General features: G+C 43.2%; 1 protein-coding gene across 1 annotated transcript in view; it reads left to right on the forward strand.

Moving 5' to 3' along the window:
* slc27a6 (solute carrier family 27 member 6) overlaps positions 1-13362 on the forward strand; it is a gene marked incomplete at both ends in the record, with an annotated part of 133370 nt that extends 120008 nt beyond the window's left edge. Inside the window, 4 exons of the mRNA XM_084324348.1 lie at positions 520-718; positions 8896-8993; positions 10718-10848; positions 13186-13362. Coding sequence (XP_084180474.1) covers positions 520-718; positions 8896-8993; positions 10718-10848; positions 13186-13362 — 605 coding nt within the window. The remainder of the gene's footprint in view (positions 1-519; positions 719-8895; positions 8994-10717; positions 10849-13185) is intronic.
* Positions 13363-17251: the final 3889 nt, after the last annotated feature.

Raw genomic sequence — 17251 nt, forward strand, 5'->3', positions numbered from 1 at the left:
GTATATTATGTCATTAACGTAATGTCCGAATTCCAACATGTCCTTTGTATATTGTATATTTACTAGGGCTGTCAAAATGAATGCTTTAACTTTGGAGATTAATTTAAATTATTTAAAGCATTCAAATAAATTAATCTAGATTAATCTATGCAGTGAAAAATCTTCAATCTTAGCGCCGCGGATATAAGAAAGAGGTCTAGCTGAGTCAATGTTGATGGTTTTGTTGAACATTTGTATTTCACAGGAGAGAAACTGTATTCAAAGAAAGCTATTAAAATAGCCTTTGAATCCAAATATACTTTCTTTGTGTTGATTTTACATTAATTAAGTAAATATCTGTTATAAGCTCCGGTCTTAAGTAGAAAAATGCTATTTTTAATCTAGATTAATTACAGAAAGTTGTGAGATTAATTAGTAAAAAAAAATGTATCTATTGACAGCACTAATATTTACAGATTTGGACACAAATGGAAACATGGCAGCTTATTGTCACGCGTCCCTTGCCGTGTCTGTCCTCAGGGGAGACAGGGCTGCTGCTGTCTAAGATCGGTGCGACTAGCCCGTTCTTCGGCTACGCCGGGAGCAGACAGCTGACGGAGAAGAAGCTGATGAGGGACGTGTTCGAGAAGGGAGACGCCTACTTCAACACCGGGGACCTGATGGCAGAGGACCAGGAGGACTTCATCTCTTTTAGAGACCGAGTGGGAGACACCTTCAGGTAGAGAGACACCTTCAGAGAGAGAGAGAGAGAGAGAGGAGACACCTTCAGGTAGAGAGAGAGACCTTCAGAGCATGCATTAAAGCATTCCGTCTCCAGACGGATTTCCGTCAATTTGATTGGGGAGATCCGTCCATTTGATTCGCAGTCTGACGGAAGTATTTGCATGATTTGTAGATGCATACAGATTGAAACAAAATTGAGCCAATCAGAGGCGCCAAATATGGAAAAGGGCTTTTTTTCCCTATCGCGCCAAGCAGTCATCATCACTCAGCGACTCGAGAGACAGGTCGCCTTTTTTGCAGCCTCACGCGTCAACTGCTTGTTTACCAACGTCACAGCCACCACGCTGCTTGCACTCGCTGCTATATACCGATTAGCTAACGTTAGCTTAATAGCGTCTGTTAAATGGAAGGAGTAAGCCGGCCACTAAAAAGAGAACCCACCGCGGGGTTCTCAGATGAAAAGGATCAGCGGGACCACCTAACAAAAAGTTTCGAGAGGAGAGGACGTTTGAAGAGACTGGCTAGGCAGCGCTACTGGGGGCTGTAGTGGTGAGTTAACTTGTTCCGTGTGCCGCAACGATGTCAAAAAGAAAAACAGAAACAACACGTTTGTCATTGTCGTGTTACTTCACAGTACAATATGTGAGTCCCCTGCTGTGGTTGTGAGTATACGTTTATTAGCTTAACTCCGTAGCAACATCACACAGGTGTATCTGTAGACAGTCTCCTCCCCACCGTATATATTCTCTCTGTCAGGATCTATGGGTAACATTACTGTATATTTGCATATCGTATATGTCACAAATGTAACAGTACTATATACCTGTAGTATGTCCCTATGCCATAAATGTCATGATGTCAATGTCATGCATGTCATAAATGTCACTGAATTGAAAATGGGGGACCCTGATTGTAACTGCAGGAGTGTCATAGTGTAATTCTAGTTAGCTGCAGTGTGATGTCATAATAGATCGCCCTGTGTGTACGGTCCTGCTGCCTTGTGATGTCATAATAGATCGCCACTAGTGTATAAATATTGAGACCCTATAAGGTTCGTCCCTTCACTTCTTCACCATCGTCAGACAAGCCACATCGACACCAAGCTCCATAACAGTCCTCTCATATTGCATGCAGTCAATAAGGTACGTTTGGGGCCGTACTGCGCTTGTAGTTAAGTTCAGTGGGTTAACAACCACCCTTGTAACGACCGATAAATTGTATGTATGTTGTTATGGTTTGATCCGTGATTGATTGTATTTCATGTATGTTTTCACAGTTTTACGGTTCGGAATAAAGATGTTCTCTTAGAACGGAAATAAAGCCAATCAGTAAACATCAAAGACGAGTTGCTTCATCATTGCAAGAGGGACAGTTACAGTAAAACTTATATGCACCACGATGACCGTGCAATTCTAGAACATCGAACATCCACAACCTTCCGGAACATTCTAGAACATCGAACATCCACAACCTTCCGGAACATTCTAGAACATCGAACATCCTGGCATTACATCAAGATGTCTGATAGTGGCAGCCAGTCCAAGACGGTGGTGGAGGAGGAGAACACATCCGTGGCAGAGGGCCGAGCACGCAGGCGGACGGCCGCGGCTCAAGAACTGAAGGATGGGCAAAGGACAAAGGTTGCACGGCGGTTCGATAAGTGCAAGAAAGGATGGCAGGCGGCGATGCAGGAGGCTGAGAACGCGCTGATTACCCCGGGCGCACTCGACGTAATGCAACAAGTCACTACAATAGGCAGTGCCGCTGAGAAGCTGGGTGCAGCCTATGAGGCTTGGAAGAGCATTGAAGCGCCTGAAAGTAACGCACGGCGCACCATCAACCGCTGCAACCAAGACACAGAGAGACTTGCAAGGAGACTGTTCGAGGCGCAAGAGGAGCACCTTGAAGCAATGCGGAAACTGGTAGCCGAAGATGCACAGTTAAAGGCACAAGTGGCGGCCGACACCGCGGAAAGAAAGGTGCAGCAGGCCGCTGAAACCGCGGAAAGACAAGGAAGGCTAGAGGCTAAACGCAGAGAAGGAACGCTATTGGAAGCCCTGCAGAAGCTACATGCAGCTCAAGCAGCTGAAAGAGAAGCCGCGGACAGACAAAGGGTGCTAGAAGCTGCACAGAGAAAGGTTCAGCAGGATGCTGAAACCGCAGAAGAAGAAGAAGAAGTAGTAGAAGAAGAAGAAGTAGAAGAAGAAGAAGTAAAGCGATTGGAAACTAGGAAGACGCTAAGGGCTGCCACGGCACGACCGCAAGTATACGATCAGCCCAAAGGTGCAGCGCAAGCAGCCAGCCAAAGTGGCTACCCAGCTGGAGAAATAAAGGTGTCGCAAGAGCGAGGCGTCGCTGTGAAAGAGGAAGTCACGTCTCAGGCAAGCGTAGGGCAGCACCATTTTTCACGGCCAGCTGCAGCACCACCACGGCAACCCCAACTGCAAGCTGCACCACAAGCAGGGCAAGACCGGTACCAGGCGCCACTGCCAGCGGAAGCACAACCAAGGCAAAACCAGCAGCGGTCTCCACTGCTAGCTGTAGCAGAAACAAGGCAAGAAGACAGATGTATCGCACTCCGCGATACACAAAGTGACCCAACCTTGATCCGCGAAATGACAGCAAAGGCTCTCAACACAGAGGTTCTCCAGGAGACAGACCAGAGGTTCTTCAGGAGACAGACCAGAGGTTCTTCAGGAGACAGACCAGAGGTTCTCCAGGAGACAGACCACAGGTTCTTCAGGAGACAGACCAGAGGTTCTCCAGGAGACAGACCAGAGGTTCTCCAGGAGACAGACCAGAGGTTCTTCAGGAGACAGACCAGAGGTTCTTCAGGAGACAGACCAGAGGTTATTACAGCAGATGACATAAAGATGCTGGAGCCTGACGTTGCTGAAAGAACGGCAGAGGCCACCCCCATCCCCCAAGAGAATCTAAGGTTCCAGTCGAAAATGGAACGCATCAAGCAAAGCACAGAGTCTACACAATGGAGGTATGTGGCGGCGGAAGAGAATCCAGCCGACCATGCCTCAAGAGGTCTCACAGCAGAGCCACTGATAGCCTCTAACTGGGTCACCGGCCCAGACTTGCTTTGGCAGAAAGGGTTACCAAGTGGAGAAGGCAAGGTGGGAGAGATCGCAAGCGACGACCCTGAACTTAGGAAGGCCCAGGTGCTCACCGCACGGGTGAAAGAAGGCTGGCCGCTGCTACCGCGCGTACACAAGTTGCCTTCTCCAAGTGGAGAAGGCAAGGTGGGAGAGATCGCAAGCGACGACCCTGAACTTAGGAAGGCCCAGGTGCTCACCACACGGGTGAAAGAAGTCTGGCCGCTGCTAGCGCGCGTACACAAGTTCTCAGACTGGTCCAGACTGGTGAAAGCTATCGCCAGACTCCAGCGCCATGTGAAAGAAAGGAAAGGTCACCAGCCAAAGTCCTGTGAAGCCACCAGTCTAGAGGAAAGGAGAGAAGCGGAGCTAACCATAATCAAGATGGTGCAAGAAGCAACCTTTTCACAAGACATACAGTTACTCCAGAGTCACCAGGAGACACCAGTCAAAGGCAGAGCCACTAATCTGCACCGGTTAGGTCCATTCCTGGATGACCAAGGCATCCTCAGAGTTGGCGGCCGCCTAACGCATGCCGCCTTACCGCCACAGGGGAAGCATCCAGCGGTCCTTCCAAAGGACAGTCATGTGTCTGGGTTACTCGTCAAGCACTATCATGAGAGAGTGCACCATCAGGGACGAGGGATGACCATGAATGCACTCCGATCCAATGGCATATGGATACTAGGCTGCAGCAAGGCAGTATCAGCCCATATCTACAAGTGCACTACGTGCAGGAAGTTCAGACGATGCACGGAACAGCAAAGAATGGCAGACCTCCCCGAGGAACGAATGGAAACTGCTCCGCCATGCACCTACTACGGGATGGAACGATTTGGACCACGTGGAGAAGTCAAGGTGGGAGGGAGCGGTGTGTCTCTGGCTGCCGTAACGAATGCTCTAGCTGTCGGTGGCTATGACGGGGACAAGAACCCTGGTCCAGGAACCCTGTTCCAGGTCAAGGGTACCGGAGCCTCCGGCTCTCTCAAGATCAACCAGGCTGAGGGTAAAGCCAACAAGCCCGCCAAGAAGCCAGCAGCCAAGAAACCTGTGGAAGCCAAAGGACCCACGAAGGCGGCAACGAAGAAGCCTGCTGCTTTCTGGGAAAGACAAAGACGCACCATCATAAGGAGCTTGACGGGGCTTGTCTTGACCATCTTCCCATATGAAGTCATAGCGGTTGTAAACCGCAGACCCCTGACCACGGATTGGCTCAATGATTCATCTAGTCCAGAGCCCCGGACACCAAGCCACATCCTGACCACGAAGGCCACAATCCTCGCTCCACCTCCTGGACAGTTCGTCAAGGAAGATCTGTACATCGGCAAAGGATGGCGTCGAGTTCAAATCTTATCCACCCACTGCTGGACAAGATGGAAGAAGAAGTACCTCCTGCACCTCCAACCGAGACAGAAGTGGACCAAGGATCGTAGGAACGCAAGGGTCGACGACATTGTACGCCTACAGCATGAGTCCACACCACGTAACCAGTGGAGGATGGCGAAGGTTATCGAGGTGTACCCAGGGAGAGACGGGAGAGTGCGCCGCCTTAAGTTGTTTATCAGCGACCCCAATCTTGATAAGAAAGGCAAGCGCATCTCCACACCAGTCGTCCTGGAGAGGCCCATCCATAAGACGGTGACGTTGGTGGAAGCAGAATGAAGCCTCTTGCGCCCTCTAGCTTTGGCTATATCTCTATCATTCTATCTTTTTCTCTCCCTCAGGCTGAGGTGATTCGTCCGGTGGCGGCCAAGGACCATAGTTATTGTAGTTATTTGTAGTTATGGCGTTACGTTTAGGCATTATGTGGGCAGTTATCGTAAGAATCATATACAATGCTTATATATGCTTGGTGGGAGTGTAACTGCAGGAGTGTCATAGTGTAATTCTAGTTAGCTGCAGTGTGATGTCATAATAGATCGCCCTGTGTGTACGGTCCTGCTGCCTTGTGATGTCATAATAGATCGCCACTAGTGTATAAATATTGAGACCCTATAAGGTTCGTCCCTTCACTTCTTCACCATCGTCAGACAAGCCAGATCGACACCAAGCTCCATAACAGTCCTCTCATATTGCATGCAGTCAATAAGGTACGTTTGGGGCCGTACTGCGCTTGTAGTTAAGTTCAGTGGGTTAACAACCACCCTTGTAACGACCGATAAATTGTATGTATGTTGTTATGGTTTGATCCGTGATTGATTGTATTTCATGTATGTTTTCACAGTTTTACGGTTCGGAATAAAGATGTTCTCTTAGAACGGAAATAAAGCCAATCAGTAAACATCAAAGACGAGTTGCTTCATCATTGCAAGAGGGACAGTTACACTGATGATGTAAACAAGACAAACGTCTTTCTCTGGTCTGCATCCCCTTAACAATTGTGTGTATTGAGCCATACTGTATTGTACCCATTCTGCAATCGGTTAAATATTGATTGATTGTTATAACGGATTGCAGAATGGGTACAATACAGTACAGCTCAATACACACAATTGTCAAGGGGTTGCAGACCAGAGAAAGACTTTCCTCTTTACATCAGGGTCCCCCATTTTCAATTCATCATAACATATATGACATACATGACATACAGATAGATAATACTGCTACATCTATACATTTATGACGTACCAGATTTACACAGTATTGTTTGTGATACAATAAGAGTCTAAAAAAGAGAGCATATACATTTGACGAAGAAACTGTACATTGGAGGAGGTTGGGTGGAGGGGGGGGGGGACTGTACATTGGAGGTGGTTGGGGAGGGAAGGGTTGGGTAGGCGGGGTGGGGGGGTAACTGTACATTGGATTATCGACGAAACCGAAACAAGTAGGCTCCCTTAAAACGCCAACGCTATTAAAAAGAAATACAGTGGAGGTTAAAATAAGAATATGACTTGGCCTGAAAAAAATTTCAGTCAGGAGATTTTTTTTTGCTTTAATCCCTGCCTTCAGAGAGAGAGAGAGACCTTCAGAGAGAGAGAGAGAGAAGAGACACCTTCAGGTAGAGAGAGAGAGAGAGAGGAGACACCTTCAGGTAGAGAGAGAGAGATAGAGGAGACACCTTCAGGTAGAGAGACACCTTCAGAGAGAGAGAGAGAGAGAGAGGAGACACCTTCAGGTAGAGAGAGAGACCTTCAGAGAGAGAGAGAGAGAGACACCTTCAGGTAGAGGACAAGCAGGACTTCATCTCTTTTAGAGACCGAGTGGGAGACACCTTCAGGTAGAGAGACACCTTCAGAGAGAGAGAGAGAGAGGAGACACCTTCAGGTAGAGAGACACCTTCAGAGAGAGAGAGGAGACACCTTCAGGTAATGAGACACCTTCAGAGAGAGAGAGAGAGAGGAGACACCTTCAGGTAATGAGACACCTTCAGAGAGAGAGAGAGAGAGGAGACACCTTCAGGTAGAGAGAGAGAGGAGACACCTTCAGGTAGAGAGAGACACCTGGTCAATTTTTCTGTTTTGACTCCACGCTGATGACTTGATAATTGACTCTACGCTGATGACTTGATAATTGACTCTACGCTGATTACTTGATAATTGACTCCACGCTGATGACTTGATAATTGACTCTACGCTGATGACTTGATAATTGACTCTACGCTGATGACTTGATAATTGACTCTACGCTGATGACTTGATAATTGACTCTACGCTGATGACTTGATAATTTACTCCATGCTGATGACTTGATAATTGACTCTACGCTGATGACTTGATAATTGACTCCACACTGATGACTTGATAATTGACTCTACGCTGATGACTTGATAATTGACTCCACACTGATGACTTGATCATTTACTCTACGCTAATTACTTGATAATTGACTCTACGCTGATGACTTGATAATTGACTCCACACTGATGACTTGATAATTGACTCCACGCTGATGACTTCATAATTGACTCTACGCTGATGACTTAATAATTGACTCCATGCTGATGACTTGATAATTGACTCTACGCTGATGACTTGATAATTGACTACGCTGATGACTTGATAATTGACTCTACGCTGATTACTTGATAATTGACTCTACGCTGATGACTTGATAATTGACTCTACGCTGATTACTTGATAATTGACTCTACGCTGATGACTTGATAATTGACTCTACGCTGATGACTTGATAATTGACTCCACACTGATGACTTGATAATTGACTCTACGCTGATGACTTGATAATTGACTCCACGCTGATGACTTGATAATATACTCTACGCTGATGACTTGATAATTGTCCAATGAAAGCAGGCACTTCTTACAGGGAAGATACCATGTGGAACAGACATTATTCTCAGTCTTATAACATCTATATTGACCATAGTAATGCAAGTTCCACATTGGGCTATGATAGATGATGATCCTGCATATTGAATATGGTGTTACTCAAGGTTAACCCTTTCACTGCCACACGACAGCCGGTTAACCCTTTCACCACCACACGACAGAAGGTTAACCCTTTACTATCACACAACCGACGGCGATGCTCCCATCATTAGCATCATTAGCGCCGCGGATAGGGATGGGTACCGAATTCGGTACTTTTGAGGTACCGAACAGAAACACGTCGGTACTACCGAGTATCGAATCAAGTGAGAAACCGAAAAAAAAATTAAAAAAAATATTTTTTATTAATATTTTTTTTTAATTTTTTTTTTTTTTTTTACTTTTTTCTTTTCATGTCAACGTTCACACGCACAATATATGCTTACCTAGGATTTGACTTGATTCAGCAACAAAGCAGTCAGAGCAATGACGAGCCGAAAACTGTCGAAATTGTAGTTATTTGAAGTTTGGATTTTCTTTTTAACGACTGAGGTAGGTAAATTAAATTTCTTGAGACTAAAGTACCGAAAAAAGGTACCGTTGGGACCGGTATCGATTCACAGGTACCGGTACCGGTATCGGTTCAAATGTGAAAGGTACCCATCCCTAGCCGCGGATGATAGCAAAGGGCTAACCTTCTGTATTGTCACAGTGAAAGGGTTAACCGGCTGTCGTGTGGCAGTGAAATGGTTCAAAGAGAGAGATGAATGGTAAACAATGTTATCGACCGTCCTCAGGTGGAAGGGTGAAAACGTGGCAACGACAGAAGTGACAGAGACGCTGAGCCTGGTGGCCTTCATCCAGGAGGCCAATGTGTATGGTGTGCAGATTCCAGGTATCATGTGTGGTACTTGTTTGTGTGTCTTGTGTCTGTGTGAACCGGACATTCTATAAACATATATATCATCGCTGGCGGAAGAAAACCTCGTAACTCCATTTTATTTTTGGTTTTTCTATCTGAAATTCACGTTACTGCCGTTTGAATCGTTGAATAACAAAACCTCTTAACTCCATTTTTTCCACAACATTTGTTTTGAACGTTATCAGAGTAAAATATTAATAATGTATTGATACCTGCAAGTAACTAACCATTTATGAAGACATTGTACCAACTATTGTGACATCATGGTGTTCAATTATGTTAAAAAATTATGTTTAATCTCCTGAAAAGTTGGGTTTTTGGAGTTACAAGGTTTTCTTCCGCCAGCGAAGATATGAACTAATGAGTTTCAGTTACTTTTACAGGATATAGGTACCTCCTGTATTTACCCACTTCAAAATCAATTGATCTGAGTTCAAATGGGTGATTTTCAGGGCGGCTAGGTGGTGCAGTGGGCAAGGCGCTCGCCACCAATGCAGGAGACGCTGGGTTCGAGCCCAGCTCTCTGCATTGCTATCAGCTTGGCTGGTCGTTCACACTAATACATTTGGCTGTATTAGGGGGTGGGAAGCTGGTGGGTGGGGATCGGACGTTGTGGACAGCGACTCCTACAGGTCGGTTGGTGCGCCTGCGCAGCAGAATCAGGAAGCGACGGGGGCGGCGTGCCCTCCAAAACGCAGACCCCCGACGCTGAGAGATCGCGCTGTGCAGGTGAAAAGATGCGACTGCTGCTTCCTTGTGTACCGGAGGGGACACGTGATGCAAGGCTTAGTCCACATTACAGCCGGCTTGTGGGAGGCGTGGCCAACAGAGCTCGAGACAGGGGAGGGTAGAATTGGATGATACGAAATTGGGATGGGAGAAAAATAGAAAATGGGAGAAAAAGTTGATCAAAAAAACAAAAAAATTAATTAAAAATGGGTGATTTTCAGTTGCGTGATATGAAACCCTCTTCCACGTAGCAATACAATACAATACAATACAATACAATACAATACAATACAATACACTGCAAATACATCACTGTTCCTCATCACTAAGTGACAACCGAATGGTTAACCCTTTCACTGCCACACGACAGCCGGTTAACCCTTTCACTGTGACAATACAGAAGGTTAGCCCTTTACTATCACACAACCCATCATTAGCATCATTAGCTCTGCATGCTAACCTTCTGTCGTGTGGCAGTGAAAGGGTTAAAGTTGTCCTGAACGGACCTGCTACAGAAATTTGTGTGGAATCATCTTTTTTTTTTATTAACCCTTTCACTGCTATCAGTGGATATGATACCTCGCCACCGCATCACCAATATACCATCATTAACCCTTTCACTGCCACACGACAGAAGGCTAACCCTTTACTATCCGCGGAGCTAATGATCCTAATGATGGAGCATCGCCGTCGGTTGTGTGATAGTAAAGGGCTAACACTTCTGTATTGTCACAGTGAAAGGGTTAACCGGCTGTCGTGTGGCAGTGAAAGGGTTAATGGTTCATGTAATGTTTGCAATTAGACAACGCCAAGTCAAGCCCCAACGTCCCGTCGCCCCCCCCGTCCCCCCCTCCCTCCTTTCAGCGGCGGTCTCTTTGTCACATGTCCTTAATGAAGCGTCCGCTAACGAGGGATGGTCGGGTGCGGACGGAGGACACGGTTAAACAGCGGAACCCTTGTCTCCTCAGGACACGAGGGGAGAGCCGGCATGGCGGCTGTCATCGTCCGGCCGGGCCAAACCTTCGACGGAGAGAAACTGTTTGAGCAGGTGGTCTCAGACCTGCCTCCTTACGCTCGCCCTCTCTTCGTGAGGCTGCAGGTGGGTGACGGATCCGAGGACACTGCCACCTTTTGGTTTGATGAATACACTGCAGTAGAATAGATCCCAGGTATCTTATACCTAGGTATTGATAAAGGATTGAAACAGTAATAATAATAATAATAATAATAATAATAATAATAATAATAATAATAATAATAATAATAATAATAATAATAATAATAATAATAATAATAATAATAATATAATAAACTTGATTTATACAGCGCCTTTCATTCAAGAATTGCAGCTCAAAGTGCTTCACAGCAGCACAAAAAATAAAAAGGGGGCATAAAATGAGCACAAAATTGGCGGATCAAGAGCAATGCATGAAGTACAGACATAAAATAAGTATAAAACGAGCATAAACTAGACGAGGTCAAGGTAAGGCGTAGAGCATTATGCCAGTATTCAGGTTGAAATTATTTGGAGAGATGTTGTGCTACATGGATCCGTGCATGTGTTGGGTACTGATATTAACCTGGATACTGATATTAACCTGGATACTGATATTAACCTGGATACTGATATATTAACCTGGATACTGATATTAACCTGGATACTGATATTAACCTGGATACTGATATTAACCTGGATACTGATATATTAACCTGGATACTGATATTAACCTGGATACTGATATTAACCTGGATACTGATATTAACCTGATATTAACCTGGATACTGATATTAACCTGGATACTGATATTAACCTGGATACTGATATTAACCTGGATACTGATATTAACACTGAGATACTGATATTAACCTGGATACTGATATTAACCTGGATACTGATATTAACCTGGATACTGATATTAACCTGGATACTGATATTAACCTGAGATACTGATATTAACCTGGATACTGATATTAACCTGGATACTGATATTAACCTGATATTAACCTGGATACTGATATTAACCTGGTCACTGATATTAACCTGATATTAACCTGGATACTGATATTAACCTGATATTAACCTGGATACTGATATTAACCTGGATACTGATATTAACCTGATATTAACCTGGATACTGATATTAACCTGGGATAGTGATATTAACACTGAGATACTGATATTAATACTTGTATTTGTATTTTAAATAAATGTTATTTGTTCATTTGACAGGGATAATGCACAATAATAAATATATTGCACAAGATATTATTATAAGCTAATGTATAGTCCGTGGGCAGGAGTCATCAGTGACACACGGTTTAGAGCAGTATAAAAATAAACAGTAGGTTATAGTTACATTATGAGGCAATCATCAAAATACAGTGCAAAATATTTCATAATTAAACCCATGGGGTGAAGATGCCTGTTACAGTAGGCCTACATAGAATCAAAACATTCAAAAATAAACTAATATAAATAGGTCTAAATAGGCCATATCATTACAGTACGTAGGCCTACATAGAATCAAAACATTCAAAAATAAACTAATATAAATAGGTCTAAATAGGCCATATCATTACAGTACGTAGGCCTACATAGAATCAAAACATTCAAAAATAAACTAATATAAATAGGTCTAAATAGGCCATATCATTACAGTACGTAGGCCTACATAGAATCAAAACATTCAAAAATAAACTAATATAAATAGGTCTAAATAGGCCATATCATTACAGTACGTAGGCCTACATAGAATCAAAACATTCAAAAATAAACTAATATAAATAGGTCTAAATAGGCCATATCATTACAGTAAGTAGGCCTACATAGAATCAAAACATTCAAAAATAAACTAATATAAATAGGTCTAAATAGGCCATATCAAAATATTTGGAATATTATTATATCAGAGATGGATATCAATATGCATATAAAGGGTTCATCTTTTAATTAAGACATCATAGATGAGAGCTGTTCTATGAAATACATGTAAACACACTCTTCAAAGCAGTCAACAGGAAGGCTTTCCCACACCACTGTGGTGGTGCTGACCCCTGCTGGCCAAATGTGTGCTTGCACCACCGACAGTGACATTGTGAGTGGGCAGTCATCTGGTAATCCGGAGCTTCCCGGTTTGATTCCCGCTCCAGTGTCCTTGAGCAAGATACTTAACCCCTAATTGCTCCCGATGAGCAGGTTGGCACCTCGCATGGGGTGTGTGAATGTGTGAGTGAATGGGTAAAAAAAACGTGAGGAACAAATTGTAAAACGGTTTGGATAAAAGCTGCTATATAAATGTACATACAGTGTGTGAATTCTTAGACCGAGTGGTGCTCCCCGTTTGAGTAGGCCGCATGTAAAAAGGATACACAAAGGGTTTGAGTTACAAAACTATTACTGTATCATTTACTTACGATTGTCTGTGTGTTTTCACAGGAAACCATGGAGATGACTGGCACATTCAAGCAGCAGAAGTTCCAGCTGGTGCAGAGTGGCTTCGACCCGGCAGCCGTCTCCCAGCCCCTCTATTGTTTGGACTATTCAGAGAAGTGCTACATCCCACTGACTGACAGCGTCTACCAGAGCATCGTGACTGGAGAGCGGAGACTATAGACACTCAGGCGCAGGGACGTGCACAGGACTTTAGAGGGGCAGGTGCTCAAAGGCTGAAAAGGGCACTATACCTGTGTGTTTTAACCTAGCCCGATTTTTAAGGGTCCTTTTCGGGCGGGGGGGGCCCCCTTTTTATGCTTTTTGGGGGGTTTTGGTGATCAAATATTGAATATTGAACTATAATAATCAGTGCAGGAGCTCACTTATCCTTGAAAGACACTTTTATCACTGACTTAAAAGGCCCATACATCTCCATAAATCTTCAGGGGGGAGGGAATAAGTGCTTACCCTACAGACCCCAAGAAGTGCTGTATATTCTGTATTGTTTAATATAAATGCATTTTTTATTCCAATCCAGATTTGTATTTGAGATTCCCAAATCCCATCGGACTTGACTTCTTCGTGTCCCTCAGTGAGTGTAATACCAGCATTCAACTGTATGCGCCACAGCGGTTCCTATCATCATCATCATCACCACCCACGCTATGCATAAAATATATAGGTCCGCGGAGAGGCACGCTGAGGAGGCCGTGCAAACTGCAATGGAATACGGGGCATCTCTCTCTCTTTACCTAATATTTTTATTCTATCCTGACATTTTTCAGTTGGAAGGGCAGTCTATGTGCGTAACGGTATAAAAAAAGGGCACTTTTTTTATGAGGCTCAAAAAGGCAGGTGCTCAAGGACCCCTTGGACTCTATGTGTGCACGTGCCTGCTCAGACGCCGCGTCAGGAGAACGGAGACTGTATAGACACTCAGACGCCGCGTCGGGGACGGCCTTCTGAGGTGGGATTGAACAACGAGGCTCCTTCTCTTGTATTTGAAGGGAAGCTGACGGCGTGATCACCTTCTCATTGAATCATTAAAGGGCGTTGGGGTGTTGGGAAAATCATCTACACAATGATGCCCGTCTAAAGGATGCCTGAGGGCTAACGCTTGAGAGTTTATTTGTTTTAGTTCTTGGAAATCCAATTTCATTTCATTTGTTTTGAGGGGGGGGGGGATCTCAGTGCATTATGTTCATGGTTTTCCTGGGACAGTCTGTGAGGTCATGTTGTTCCAACTTTTAAATGTGACACAGAGTGAATTATATTGACCGTGTCTACTGACAGCCAAGCAGGATGCCAGTCGTCCACGGAGGACTTGATTCAGTCAAACCGCTTCGTTTTTGCATGTAGTAATCGTTACATCACATTACATCATTAGTTCATTACTCATTACATACATGTACATTCATCAACAACACGTCTTCAACGTGTTCACATAACACATTCATTACTCACCTGACATCCTTAAGTCAGTAGGGTAGTCAGTAGGGTATTATGTAGGGTATTCTATACGGCAGCGGTTCTCAACAGAGGTGCCGCGGCACCCTAGGGTGCCTCAGAGAGCTGCCAGGGGTGCCTTAGAAAATTAAGCTTTTTTTTATTATTTTTTATTATTATTACAGAAAATTATCACTAAAGTGCTATCTGTTGCAGCTGCACTGTTCTCCATGAAAATACCACATTTGGATACGTTTGACCATTTCTCAAAATCTGAAAATCATTATTTAATAAAACACAGAAAAGGATCACCAAGTTACTCTGGATAAAAAAAAACCTTTACAGACAACATTGAGACAAAGCTTCCTGACACATCTCCATCCAAACTCTTGGAAGAACTCATTGAAATCTCATCTGATACCACCTGGAGAGCTAGTTTCAGAGTGTGGTGCTGAGTACCAAGTATCTCATGATGCAGCAGTTAAGGTGTTGATACCATTCAGCACCACATATCTGTGTGACGCTGGCTTTTTCATCCATGACAGCTCTGAAAACAAAATATAGGGCCAAGTTGAGCCTTGAGGTGTTGCCTTGTCAAAGATCTCCCCACGTATTGACCGTATTATTAGCCAGCAGCAGCAGACCTCGCATTGAGTTAGAAATGTCCACTGAGTGAACAAGTGCTTATTTTCTGTATTTATTTATATTTTTTGAGAAATGGTAACTTGGTGATCATTTTCTGTGAAATGGTCACACTTATCCAAAGATGGTATTTCTTATGGAGAACAGTGCAGCTGCAACAGATAGCACTTTAGTGATCATTTTCTGTATTTAAAAAAAAAATACATGATTTTCTTTTTTTGAGAAATGGTCACACTTATCTAAATATGCTATTGTTATGGAAAAGAGTGCAGCTGCAACAGATAGCACTTTAGTGATAATTTTCTGTAATTTTATTTAAAGAAATATGCTATTTGATTTACTACTACAAGCAGTGTAATGTCAACAGTACTAAGCCATTTAGACCTGAAACACCTGTTAATAATGCATTATATAGCCTGCATATACACACAAATGTGTTTCCCGGTTTCTTAAATAAACATTATTTTGAAAGCAAGCACCTTTGTCATCATTGTAGCAAAAAAGACAGCACCGGAAAAGTCTTTATCGTATGTAGGGGTGCCCTGGAATATTTTATTGAACACAGGGGAGCCTTGGCAGCAGAAAGGTTGAGAACCCCTGCAGTATACGGTATACGCAGGCACACAGAGTATACATACCTCTTCCTCTGATCATTAACAGTATACTCACCTAGCATCCTCATTACCACTAAGAATACATAGGAAGGTATTTACCTCCAATATACCTTCATTATACCCACCTCCCTCATCAGCACATCATGCAGCTGTGCATCATGAATGTGTTAATTACACAATGTATTCATAATGTATTTATTATACTGTAGATGAGTAATGGGTGCATTATGGATGTCTAGTTCAGGGGTTCCCAAACTTTTCAGGCCAGGGCCCAGAAAATAAGGCGTCAGAGAGCCGCGGCCCAATGCACATCGTCAGGCTTTTTTTTTTTTTTTTTGCCATGCGACCGATTTTTTAAGCCAAATATCACTTCAATCCTATTAAGTTAGTTCAAGTTAGTTATTCATTTATATGTGCTATTTATGAGAGGGCTAACTTGTTGCAAAATAATAATGATAATAATAATAGCCTCATTAAAATACTATTGTTGCTTCGGTTGTTTTCAGCGTTTTATGTGCATAATCTGTTATTTAGTTTGAAATGTTCGTTGAAATAAGTAGATTTTTCGTTTTTGTTTATTTATTAAGTTAATATAAAACCATATAGTCACATTTTAGAATACAATAGAATATAATTTTAGAATACAACTAGAAACACTGTCCTGGCCTGCTTCTAAGTTCAGTGGCTTGACAAAAAATAAATAAAAAAAAATAAATAAAAATAAATAAAAAAACGATTTTTTTTTATTTTTTTTTAAATCATCTCGCGGCCCACCCGTGGCTGCTCGCGGCCCACCTTTGGGTCGCGACCCCGACTTTGGGAACCACTGGTCTAGTTAATGAAGTGTTAACAATGTATTTATGTGGGGAAATAGATGACATCCATAATGCCTTTAAAGAACACCTGATCTAGCCCAAAATAATGTCATGTCTTATCGCTTCCCGAAAGCAACAGTTGTGATTGGAGGATCAGGAAAAGTGGGTGGGGTGTGAGATGGGTCAATATGGCTTTAGATACTTCCTCAACGCCATCACAGATATGACTGAATCAAGGCGTGTTTCAATGGGGACGTTTCTTTTTGTGTCTTGAATATTGGTATTACTACAGCTATTCAGCTATGTCTTGATGATCTAGAGAACATCGTTTGTAATATATGAAATGCTTAAAATGTCAACGTGAATGTCAGTTCCATTATCATTAGCTAGCATTATGCAATAATATATTATATTTAATATTTTCAAATTCACAAGCTCATTGAATTGGTCAATTTTCTTTGTGTTGGAAAATGTCAGAAGAATGTGTTTTTACTAAAACCCTGGGTTACTTTTCTCTTCACTTTTGTTCAGACAAACTTGTTTATTATTTGA

The sequence above is a fragment of the Notolepis coatsorum genome (genome assembly GCF_963971535.1).
Source record: "Notolepis coatsorum genome assembly, chromosome: 11".
In the NCBI taxonomy this organism is placed as follows: Eukaryota; Metazoa; Chordata; class Actinopteri; order Aulopiformes; family Paralepididae; genus Notolepis; species Notolepis coatsorum.